The sequence below is a fragment of the Rhinolophus hipposideros genome (assembly GCF_964194185.1).
Source record: "Rhinolophus hipposideros genome assembly, chromosome: 6".
Classification (NCBI taxonomy): Eukaryota; Metazoa; Chordata; class Mammalia; order Chiroptera; family Rhinolophidae; genus Rhinolophus; species Rhinolophus hipposideros.
The window spans coordinates 52,987,929-53,000,213 of NC_138052.1; the positions used below are offsets into that span (position 1 = coordinate 52,987,929).

Here is a 12,285-nt window from a genome sequence, read left to right on the forward strand (position 1 = left end):
ATGGAGCAGGTCTAACAGGAAATGAGAGAGATGGAATTTCCAGTTCAGATGAGGGCCTGAAATTGGAGTCAAAAGGGGAACAGCCTTCTGAGAAAGAGAGCTAGTGGAGAGGCAAGAAATGAAGGCTTGGATTTCTAGTCAACCTTTTAGCAACAAATCTTTTTCAATTAGCACCATCAATTCTATTATAGATCTGACCAGAAGAAATAATAGTTTAAAATAGCAATCTTAGTCTTTAAAATAAAAATGGCCATCACTTAGTTTCAGAGTCAAAAATCTCAAACAAGGCTCGTAACACGGAAAAAAGATATAAATCTCTTGATTGTAGTCCTAATTTGCTTGTTTTACAGATACCACGTTAATGAAGTTCATTTAGGTGAGAAAAAAAACAAGAAAAACACATTGATATCAGTGCTAGAATAACAAGCAATCCCCAATATGGACCTGAAAATTAATTACCGGTTGAAATTTTAGATATCCATTTGTCAAAGAGATCAAATGCCAATACCTACTCAAAGTACAGCGTGAGGTCTGTTGCGAGTATTGACTGCTTCAAAAGTTGCATAAGGTCACTATATTCCTTGGAGGACAAATTAGCAAAGATGTTGTGACCCTGTAATGAGAAAGTGAAAAGTCACAAAAGACAACATTAAATCTGAGGTTGTTGAGTACATGTTTTTCCTATATTAAATAAATAAATAAATAAATAAATATATATACACACACATATATATATGTATATACAAATATATATATATTTGTATATGGGAACATGATAAAACAATTTAAAAAATGCTTAATGAAACTGTGCACAAATACAAACTGACTCCCTGGCAAACACAGCAAAGCCAGAAAGTGCAATCATTTCTGAGGAGGACAACGAAGGGACACAATTTCCTGTGGAATTACTGAGTATAGAAGCTGACAAATCTTTCCGGCCCTAAAAAAAAATCCTAGCTTCATTATTAAGGACTTTAGTTGCCATTTTGGAAGTACCTGCTATGGCAAAAAATGACTTCAAAGAGGAGAAAAAATATTAGACTAGTGGTTCCTAACTGGAGGAGACTTGAGCAATGGGGGCTTTTGGCAATGTTAGAGACATTTTTGATTGTCACACTCAGGGGGGTGCTACTGGAACCTGGGGAAAAGGCCAGGGATGGTACTGAACATCTCACAATGCGCAAGGCAGTCCGAACCACAAAGATTTACATGGCCCAACACGTTCAAACTACTAAAATTGAGCAACCCTTTAAAGATCCATCTTGATGAAGTGTGTGATAGATTAAATTCAGTACATAATTACTGAGTAGCTAGAATGTATAAGATACTGTTCTTGGCATAGTTCTTGGAACTCTAAAGAGGCCTTTGACCTAACAAAACTTGCAAATACAGCTCTCTCTCCATACCTTTGAAAAGCACACTTCTTTTCATCAAAATTTGTTTTAGTCACACTAGGCAGCTCTACAATGTCTTTAGTAAAGTGAAAAATCTTTCTATGAAGTGGCTGAAAATCCACTTAATTTGCTTTGATAGTCAAGGACTTTTTTATTTATCAGGTTTTCTTAGCATGAAATACCAACTCATAAACATGTGGCCTGGGAACTGACCAGCTTTAACCGTAGTGTTGAGAGCCAGAAGATGGTGCAGAAAGAAGTGGGTGGAATGACTGCCTGAGAATAAACTATTCTCCAATGAGAGGTAAATTAATTCTTTCAGGGAAACAGAATATCAATTAGCAAATTACCACCTACCAGGCACCAGATGATAATCTGCTCCCTGAGTTAATTTATCTCATTGGGTGAACCCGCCACTCCTTAAAGACTAGAGTATATTGGTTCTACCAAGGAGCAGGTCCAATATTAATAATAATTTTCAAATGAACTCTTCCAGACCCTTAATTCAGTCATTTAGGAAGAAGACAAATAACTAAACGAATGCCACACCATAATTCTGCCTGGGTTTCTTTGCCGGAGCCTTGTCCCACGGATCAATCACAGACTGGTGCACTGGGGCCTGGGAAGAATTGGTTGGAAGCTATGGAACTGTAGTCACATGTCTACTGTCTCCCAGGAAAGAAACACAGGCACATCTCACTTTATTACACTTCACTTTATTACGCTTCACAGATGTTGCATTTTTTACAAACTGAAGGCAAGAGACCCTCTTCAGCAAAAAGATTAAGACTCACTCTATTGCAATACTCACTTTATTGCGGTGGTCTGGACCTGAACCTGCAAAATCTCCAAGGTATGCCTACATAGCTCTTATGAGCGAGTTACAGTAAACACTAACGTGAGGTCCAGGAGAAAGCTGGTCTGAATTTGAGGATCTTGATTCTTCTGTGAGAGTGTGCATTTGACTACTTTTCAAGGACAGGTAGTAACTAATACAAGTTACAGCTAACAGAGTGACAAAGCGAGCCAGATCAACCTTAATAATAATAAAAAAGTTAATTGACAATCAGTGTATTGTTTAGATGCAATTGGCCTCCTCCAGTGCCTCAAGGGTTTGCTCCCTGAAATAGATTTGTCTCCCTGAAATACTGCTTTCACTTGTTTTTGGAGGAGTGTGGCACTGATGGAAAAAGAACCAAATGGAGGAAGAAAGGTCTGGGGCAACTTTCACGAAGTCATCTAACCTCTCTGTGCCTTCGCCTCATTGGGAAAGTGGGTTGATAATGACTTCTGCACTTTTTGCCTTTCTGATAGGCAGCGTGAGGGTGGGGTGGTGGTGGTGGGGGAAGTGCTGGGGCAGGGCCTGCATGCCCCAGTGGCGCACTGCGTGCTTCTGTTTTTACTAACCTGCATTCTTCATAGGGAACTTTGAAGTGAAGGGCAGCTGGACGTATTTTGTTTGTATGGAAACACATTCTGAGTTAGTGGGGTTTGTTTCCAGACACACAAATGATCTTTTGAGAAAACATTGACATCATGTTTATAATCCCTATTATTACAAACAAAGGGGGGAGTTTCTGGGGTCCGAGGTAAAAACCCATCTTATTAGTAGCACAGAAGACATAGTCTGAACCCAATTCCTCCTGTTCCTACTTCCCTCTTTCACAGCACTTAGCTAACACAGGTTTTCATAGGAAAATTCCTGAGCCACAGATGCCGGGATGCTGGTTTCTGTCAGAGTTCCCGAGAGTCTGACCCATGATGTTTCCTTCCCAACTGAAAATATATCTCCCCCGGTGGGATCATCCTTCCCCAGCTGTATCCAGGTTCCGGAGTGCTGACTCTCCTTTATGGGGTCGAAGAAAGCTTTCATGGTATTGCAAAAGACATGCTTTCTCAAGATAGACTGGAAGAAAAAAAACCTCCATATTTAATGATGCTATTCTAGCGAAGCAGGGCCTTAATGATGATAATAATAATAATTAATGGCACAGCTAGAGAACTGACAAATAATGGGGAACAGATGATCCCTTCCTGGCCTCAAAGAAAAAAAAGGAAAGAAAGTCTGTACGCCTGTAGAAAATTAAACAGATCCTTTCCTGGCAATTTCAAACTTATACATGCCTCAGCCAGAGTCAGTAAGTGGTTTTTCTTTTTCTCTATGGAGAGCTAAAAGTATAAAAGTATTTCCAAGGCCTGCAATGCCACATGCAGCAAAATAAGGCATATGGCCTTAGCCCTGGGTCTCAAGTTTAGCTGCACTTCACACTTTCAAACTAGTCCCACCAGCAATTTAAAGTTTTTATTTTTTATAGGTTTCTCAATTGTGCTAATAAAGTGTAACTTTCTCACCCTGTTTCTGCTTCTGCCATCTTTCAAAATGGCTTCGGGTTTCACAAAATGGGAAGGTTGGGCCACTCACTGCTTGGATTGAGTCACTGAGTTAGTGGGATCTGTCCCCCTTACAGAAGGTGACACGCCCTTGGCAGTCACCTCTGCCAAGTGAATCTGAAAAGCCTCCAAACAAATAATAAAATCCAAATGAATCAGCTCAGGTAGAAATGGAATGAGATCCTTGTTCAGGCATCTGAATGAATATAAAAAGCCATGAAAGAAAGGTCTTTAGTTGGGCTTAAAAATCTTGTTCCACTTCTCTGTGTCTACCTGTGACACTACAAAGAAAGAGAGGTTGGAAACATAGTTCCATTGGCTTTGTGTCAAGGAAAGAAGCAGGACATTAGGTCTGTACCTCACTTTGAAGGATCATCACGGCGTGGTTGAAATGGTGGTGCTCTAAGGTAGCAGAGGTTCCGTAGAGTTGAGCCAGGGCAGAGCCACTCCTGAAAGAGACCAGAAGGGTCAGTGATGGAGTCCCGTTACCTGTCAATGATCACCCAACACCTGCTCTTTGGATCAAACTGCTTCTCGTGCTTTGGCCAAGGGCCGATACATGAGCAGATACACTCTCAGGTGACTGCTTGTGTAGTTCACTAATCTGTTAAATCAACCTTTCAGGAACCTTCTATGTGTTAGGCTAGATGTTGTGGATGATACAAAAGTGAATAAGACATAGTTCATGACTCTAAGAAATTTAATAGTAAAGGAGATGAAATGTGATCATAGGGAAAATAATGCACATAACACACAATACAAATACCACACAAAGTGTTCCATGCTCAGTGGGTGATTTGAAGACAAGAGACATAATTTCTGGCTTTGGGGATCAGGATAGGCTGCATACACTAAATCTTACACAACTTCTGAGTGTCCAGAACAATTGTCTTTTACCAAATGTATTTGACTCTTCATGGGAAAAGACCTTGTGAATATTTTACATTTTATCAACTTTACATGTAAGGTTTACAAGCTTCTCCTAAGGTTTTCCAGCCCACAGTCCCACTGTAATATCTCAGGGTAGAACTCTGGAAAGTTTCCTAAATTTGGAGTCAGACCTCCGTTCTTGATTATAGCTTTGGGCAGTTAGTTGGTCATGTTAAGCTTCAGTTTCTTTGTCTCTAAAATTATGATAATACTATCCACCTCACCTGTTATTTATGAGAATACAATAAAATATCTGAAAGTGCCTATCACAGTACCTGGCATGTAGTAGATTGTAGTCTATATTAATAGTTAAAACTCATATAGATTTTTCCATTTTAAATAAATAAAATGTTAGTTGATCCTTGAAAGTATTATTCTGAATTATCTTTACATTTTGCTTACGTAGAACAAACCATTCCTCAACAATGTCAGTTCGGCAAAGTGTTTATTTAAAACATTCAAGTGTATTCATTTCCAATTCTATTGGTGTGGGATTAAAATCATCTTAAGACTCAAAAGAGACCCAGAGACGCCTAGGGTTTAAAGTGCAATCATAGGACTCTGTTGAAGACATATCCAAGTTCTTGTGTTCTTTCTTACTCATTGCAAGGAGTTTGGACATTGAAAGGGCAATTTAGCCTTAACTTGGAAACACTGGAGATTGACAGCTCACAGTCTGCTCTGCTAGTGAGAGGAGCAAACACTGTATCTAAATGCTCTGTGAAGGATTTCACAGAGTCACCAGCTGCCCTCTAGTGTGAGGTGGCCCAAGGTCGTGGCCAGTTGGAAAGACTCAGAACTGACCACGTGTTGGAAAACACACAGCCGGGTAGGTTCTGTAGGGATTATTATGAATAGGGGTTCTTAAAAAGGGCACTAGATTTTAATTAGGCATGTGTTATTTCTTTAAATCTTACCTTAATCTATATCATTTAATAAGTGAACATTTGTTAGGCTAATCTTAGTAATCGGTGATTAATATTTAATGTTAGTTACTATTTTTCTAACATGGAGTTCATTTTTATGAAAATACGTTTTTCAAAAAGCACACTATATTATGTCTTGGCTATATTTGTCTTGGCTTTTGAATTTCTAGGATGTTTTATACGCATATCACATCCTAATGCTTGGCACGGAGTAGGTGCTTAAAAGAATATTAGCTGCTTGGCTAATAAGCTTGCAGTAGTATGTCTAGAGATTATAGTTAAAATTGGAAGGTTGGCAGTAATAAGTGTGTTAACATATTTTATAATAATGTTATTAATAATAATAGCTATCCTGAGTAAGTACCTATCATGCACTAGGCAACGGATTAACAACTTCATATGTTATTTCATCTAGTCCTGACAATGACCATGAAATAGTATTGTCTTCTCACTTTACAGATGAGGAAACCAAGGCTCAGAGAAGTTCTGCTACTTTTCCAAGGTCATAAAGCTAGTAAGTAAAGCTCTGGATTAGAATCCAAGTTTTTAAGCTTCTTCTCATTACATAAAGAGAAAACTAATTATAACTCATACATTTCTGATATTCCATTCTCAATTTTTGCCAAGATGGTTGTCATCAATAAAAGAAGATTTCATAATTCAGAATTCTATTGGGGTAACTGCTAACCACAGGCTCAGACTTCTGTGATTTGTTTCTACTAATCATCCATCCCCAGATGTCTCTCTTACTGGTGTGAATCCTGATAACAGAGTCATTGGTGTAAAGAAGGGTAATATTTTTGCATCTTGACCTCTTCCTTTATCGCATTGGTTTAGCAGATCTGATAAAGTTAAATCAGCTAGACGACCACAAATCATTTTATATGTAGTTTTTCAGGATGCGTAGGATGTTTCCTCCTTAATTGGGGAACAGCTTATAACAAATACACTGGTGCCTCTTATGCTGCCCTTCTCCCTCTTCCCCAGGTCCACATGGCTTCTGAACTGCTGCATTTCATCAGAAGGACTCTTAGGGTGTTTGTACAAATGCAGCTGGTGACTGCCTGTGATTTGAGCATTTTCAGCCTCAGACTCCCTCTTTGTTCCCTTTTTCAATTCCATCGTATGTTCTCCTCACCCTCACACAATACTGAGTTAATCACAAAAATAAAACTTTGCCACTGAACCAGACAAATGCTATGAAAGTTCAGGAGGACACTGTGATGAATTAACTAATACATTCAGTCATTCATCTAACGTTCATTCAACCAACAAGTATTGATGACTTCTGATGCCAGGCTGCAAGCATGTGGATTACCAAGATAAGGAAGACATCGTCTTGCCCTCAGGAAGTTCACAGTCTCCTATAACTGTGTAGGAGACTTTCTCTGACCAGACTTACACTAACAAGGCTCACCTTTCTGCAAGCAAGGTGCCATCTTAGCATTCATAGAATGGAACATGGCCCTAACTCTACTTTGACTTTTCTAGAATAAAATCATCTAAGGAAGAATGCTTCCATTTCTTTATGGATTCTTTATATACACTATTAGAGTTGGTTTCTGTCAGATTTTCTAAGACTGCAAAACCTTTTGGTGCTTTTTCTCTGAGGCCAAGTCTCACTGAGCATTCTGCCTGTACCTGAGGTATACACACACGCTGTGAATTTCCTGGGATGGCAAGAGTGAAGTCTACACTGATAAAAATTGTTTTAAGTGGCAAAAACGTATCTGTTAGGATAAACTTTGTCAAAAAGTATTCTACAGAATACTAGTTCTTTGGTATGTCAAATGGCATTATGAGCAGAAATAAAAAGGGTCCCATGGTCAAATATGTTTGGGAAATGCTGGGTTTAAAAAGTTAAACTGTTTCCTCACTGTAGAATTTCCCAGTATACTTTGTGTAAAGGCATACTTCCACTTTTTCATGTAAAATATGAAAAAAAAAAACCCAAACTGCCCCAAATCAACCTATGGAAAAAATTGACTTTAACACCACACCTCATTTTAATTGTCTGTGGTAAGTATATCCATCATATAAGTAGCTTTGGGGCAAACACACTTTAATAGTAAATATATATATATATATATATATATATATATATATATATTCATATTCACAGGTGTGTGTGTGTGTGTGTAGAGAGGAGAGAGGAGGAAGAGAAGAGTCTCCAAATTCCATCAGCACAGGAATATTTATGCATGCAATTATTCATGATGCTTATTATTGATTAGGTCATCCGAACATACTAAAGGTTTTCCTTTCCAGACAGGCAGCACACTGCGGGGAAACTTATTGAAAAGAAAAGTCAGAGTGAAAATTCTGTCCCTACAGGCATTCAGCACTTTGCACAGGCACCAAAAAAAGAAGTGTGCAAATGGAAATGTACCTTCATAACTTCCCGAGCTATGCATATGCTTTGAAAAAGTGACTTAACGGAAATGTGCAGCCATGACTTAACAGGAAACTTTAAGAAGGAAAACTATGAAAGGTAATTAGGAAATTGAGAATTGTTGGGAGGTGGCGAGCAATGGGATTAGGCTGTCATTGCAGATTAATGTGCCCCAGTATTTCACTTCTGGGACCTGGCCGAAAGCGACAAGATGGGTTTTCATTCCCAAGAAATGAGTATAAGAGATTATGCTAGAAATGAATAGAAGAAGTCTCCTAGGAGAATATACTACAAAGCTGCTTGGTACTGATATTTAATCATCAGGGGCAGCTGTAATAGAGAGGGGGATGAGTGGGAAATGCTGTCCCTGGAGAAAACAGGAGAGAGGTGTTAACAGCAATTTCAAAGCACTGTGGGATCGCTGCCCTCTCTTATTGATCATTCATTGCACGTACTCCAATACTTAAAAATTAAGAACAAAATATGAAAATGCAAAGGTTCACTTATCAGAAAGGCTAAGAGAATAAATCATATCGTGCTATAACTAAAGTCACAACTTTTTATTGTACGGGCATTTTGCCTTTTATATAGTAATTTGTCCCTTGCTAAATGTCTCCTGTTTTTTTTTTGTAGTCTTATATATGAAAAAAAAGGTAGCATATGTTTTGCTTTACATAATAATTGGTGCATTTAAATTCCATTTCCAAATCAGTTGAAAGGTGGGAATCAGACTGTGAATAATTTCAGGGAAGGCACTGTTTGTTATCCATCTTTATTTCTCCCACAATGCCTAGCACAGTGCCTTGGAAATAGAAAGCACTCAATTATTGGGGAATAAGAAAGGAAATAAAGATATAGATTTCTTCCTAGGGATTTTCTAAACAGTGGCACACTTACCGAATAAATCTTACTCTAATCAATACAGAGATATCTCCTTTACCATGACAAAAAAGGTCTTTATCAGCATACATCGTCAAAGGAAATTTTATAATTGAGGTTTTGCAATTATGTTTTACCTTTTAAACTGCAATTACTTTTGCACCAACCTAATAACTGTGGTTGGTTGGCGGTGGCACGAGGGGTATAAGTTCCAACAGATAGAGGCAGGACTAATGGATATCCCATTCCTTAGTCATCTTGAGGATATACATCAGACCATCTTGGAATAAGCAGACTTGATCGTATGGTGTGAGGATGCAAAAAATAAACAAATGAAATGAAATTTGAGTTTTCATACCAGCGACTTAATACCTATCTAATATGTATGAAAACAGTTTAATCTTATGCAAGTAACCTAGGATTTGGGTATCTCAGTTTCATTTTTGTAAAATTAAGGTGTTGAAAAATATTAGTACCAAGGTCTAGTTTAATTCTAATGATTTTTATAGTTCCACATCTTGATTTTCTGGATCTCAAAACATATTTTAGTTTTTCATAGCTCATGTATATGGCAAATCAGCCAATAAACTGGAAGCTCAAAGGCCCAAAATAAATATCACTGGTCATGGGAGATAGTATGATGTGGTGGTTAAAGAATGGCTTTTGGAATTAGCTCGGCTCTAAACACCACTCTGCCATATTCTGGATGTACGAATTTGGGCGAGTTATTTACTTCCTGAAGTTTAGTTCCTCCCTTAAGTTCCTCCTAAAACGGAGACGAAAATACCTACCCTCCACGTATGTGGGTGGGTGCTTAAGATAGCAAAGAACAAGTAAATTGTAGTTCTTCTCATTGTCTCAGGGCCTGTTAGTTGCAAAGGGCAGAAATGAATTAGAACCAGCTTCACTAAAAAATGGTTGATTAAATGGTGCCAGGAACTCTGAGGGAGCTCAGTTATCACAAGTATGGCTGGGTCTCCTGGAAATAGGAGTAGAGATATGGAAAGCCAGGAATCAGGTCTGCTTTATCTCTGTTTCTCTAAGGTTGTATAGTCTCTTCTTTCTGCTTCTCTCCGAGTATCTACTTTCTTCTCTCTGAAGATTCGCTTTTTTATTTCTCTTATCCACTTGGGATGTGGTCATTCATAGCTTTTCCTAAAAGGTAGCCTCACTTCTCAAGTCTACACGGATCTGCGGCTTGGATCGCAACAGCTAACTGAGTCAATTATCATGGTAATCCAGCTTCAAATTCCTGAGCGATAAAATACGATTAGATGGATTTTGATTAGGTGTGTACTCTTGGTCCAAAGAGCTGAGAGGTCAACTAGTAAGAAGGGCTGCTCCTCTCAGTGTGATACAGAGGCTCCCGCTGGGGAGGTGGTGCTGGGTATCCCAGTACAAGTATTGTACACTTGACCCTTATAGGAACACACAAGGTTCTTGCTCTTGTTTTACAGACACAATTCTAACACATTTATCTTTTTTTTATGCATGAGGCACAACGGTCTGGGATTGGGGCTTCAGCAGAGCGGTGGAGACCCTGCATGAAGGATCGTGTGGAGCAGGAGGGCAAAGGGAGAGGACGTCAGCAGTGCCGGCTACAGCAGGAGGAGAGAAGCCTAGATGAAATCCTTTGTCTGGAAGACAATGGAAGAGAGACAGTTCTAGGAAGGACGGAGTGGAAAATAGGTCTCATGGCAAGAAGAGTCAAGCAAGAGGGACAATAAGAGTGTCCAGAGCTCTGAGAAAAGGGAATGCTGACAGGATCACTGAGGGCAGTTGCCCTGACAAGGCCAAACTCAAAGCCATGTGGGAGGGCAGGGGTTCTGAAAGTGAAGGCAAAGAACAGACAACTTTCCAAGAAGATTGACTAAAAGGACAGAAGAGAAACGGAACAGATGCTAGAGGGAGAAGTAGGGATTGGGGTGGGTGTTTTAAGATGGACGAGAATTGTTCATATGAATAGGATGTTCAGAGCTAGTAGAAAGGGGAAGGAAGATACAGGGCAGAGAGAGGAAGATTGATGGAGGAAGGTCTCAGAGGAGGGAGCAAGGAAGGGATCCAAAGCTGAGGTGGAGGGATTAGCCTCAGACAAGAGGAAGGACAGCGCTTTCACTGAGATAGGAGGTTAGGAGGAAAGGATGGAGCCAGACAGATAAGTTTGTATGTGGCAGGGGAGGAAATTGAGAGAGTTCTCGATTGATGGCCTCAATTTTCTCAGTGAAGGAGGAGGCAAGGTGATCTGCTGAGTGGAACAGGGGAGGTGGTAGATAGGAAACGGTTTAGAAGGGAGAGCATTCACTGTATGTAACTGCTAAGAGCAATGGGGGGCAGAGCTGGCTAGAGACAGAGAATCTGGGGAGTACTGAGCATCTGGCTGACTTGGGAGAATGTATACTTGGTGTATCTCAGACTTTCACAACGGTGGCATTTTCTCCTGAAACCTTTAAAAGTCTAGGCAGAGGAGCAAGAAATTAAACCATTAACTTGAATTGGGGCTGAGTGTTTGCAGAGTGGATGTCACAGAAGGGTTAGAGGGCCAAGAAATTATAGGCTATTGAGAAGAGCGAGTTGATGTGATGGGCTGTAAGATCCAGGATGGACAGAGAAGGGCACACAATCAAATTCATTTCCTAGATCAGAAGCAAACACAAGCAGCCAGGACCCCACGGCTTTAATAGGCAGGTGCTTTGGTGGAACAAAAAAGAGTGGTGAGCTGTTGACACACAGTGATCTGTTGATGTCGCAAATTATGGAAGTACACCTGTTATATGGGGGCTTTGAAATCGTTACCACATTGTTGAAGACTTCCTTTACTTCTCCACCCCCAAACTTTTTTCTGCAGCCTCTGAACTCACATATTTTGTTTGCAGACAGGTACTAAAAAGAACATTAAAACTGGACCCTCAATACCAGAGTTAGGAGATCTAGGTTTTGGTCTTATTTCTGGCACCCATAAATTCTATGGCTTGGCCTCAGTGTGAGTCACCAAGCAACGGATAGCTTGTCCAGTTCAGCTTGCTTAGGGACAAATGATTCTGTCTGAGCACATCATGAACCTACACATCCCAGTGTTGATGTAATTCCTTTGTTTCCCACCTTTCCGTGGGAGGAGGCAGGGGAGGAGCAGAGACCTTATTCCTCGTGCATCATTACTTCTCTGCCGATCATATGAGATTCAGCATGAAAAGAACCTGGAAGAGATTCTATTGGGGAAGGAAGAGATATTTTGCTTCATAAAATTTCTAAGACCACTTTGATTTTAATAATCTTAAAACTATTCTTGGATTTGAGAGTAGCAAATCCAAGAAGCTTATAAATGCCATGAAAGCAAATATTCTGGAAGGACAAAAAAAAATAGGCCCTCTAAAAT

General features: G+C 39.6%; 1 protein-coding gene across 3 annotated transcripts in view; it reads right to left on the bottom strand.

The window, feature by feature from the left end:
- PDE11A (phosphodiesterase 11A) overlaps nucleotides 1-12,285 on the bottom strand; it is a gene marked incomplete at its 5' end in the record, with an annotated part of 327,465 nt that overhangs the window by 67,961 nt on the left and 247,219 nt on the right. For all 3 annotated transcript variants that reach the window (XM_081051501.1, XM_081051500.1, XM_081051499.1), the window contains 2 exons: nucleotides 513-613; nucleotides 4,144-4,234. In XM_081051501.1, coding sequence (XP_080907627.1) covers nucleotides 513-613; nucleotides 4,144-4,234 — 192 coding nt within the window. The remainder of the gene's footprint in view (nucleotides 1-512; nucleotides 614-4,143; nucleotides 4,235-12,285) is intronic.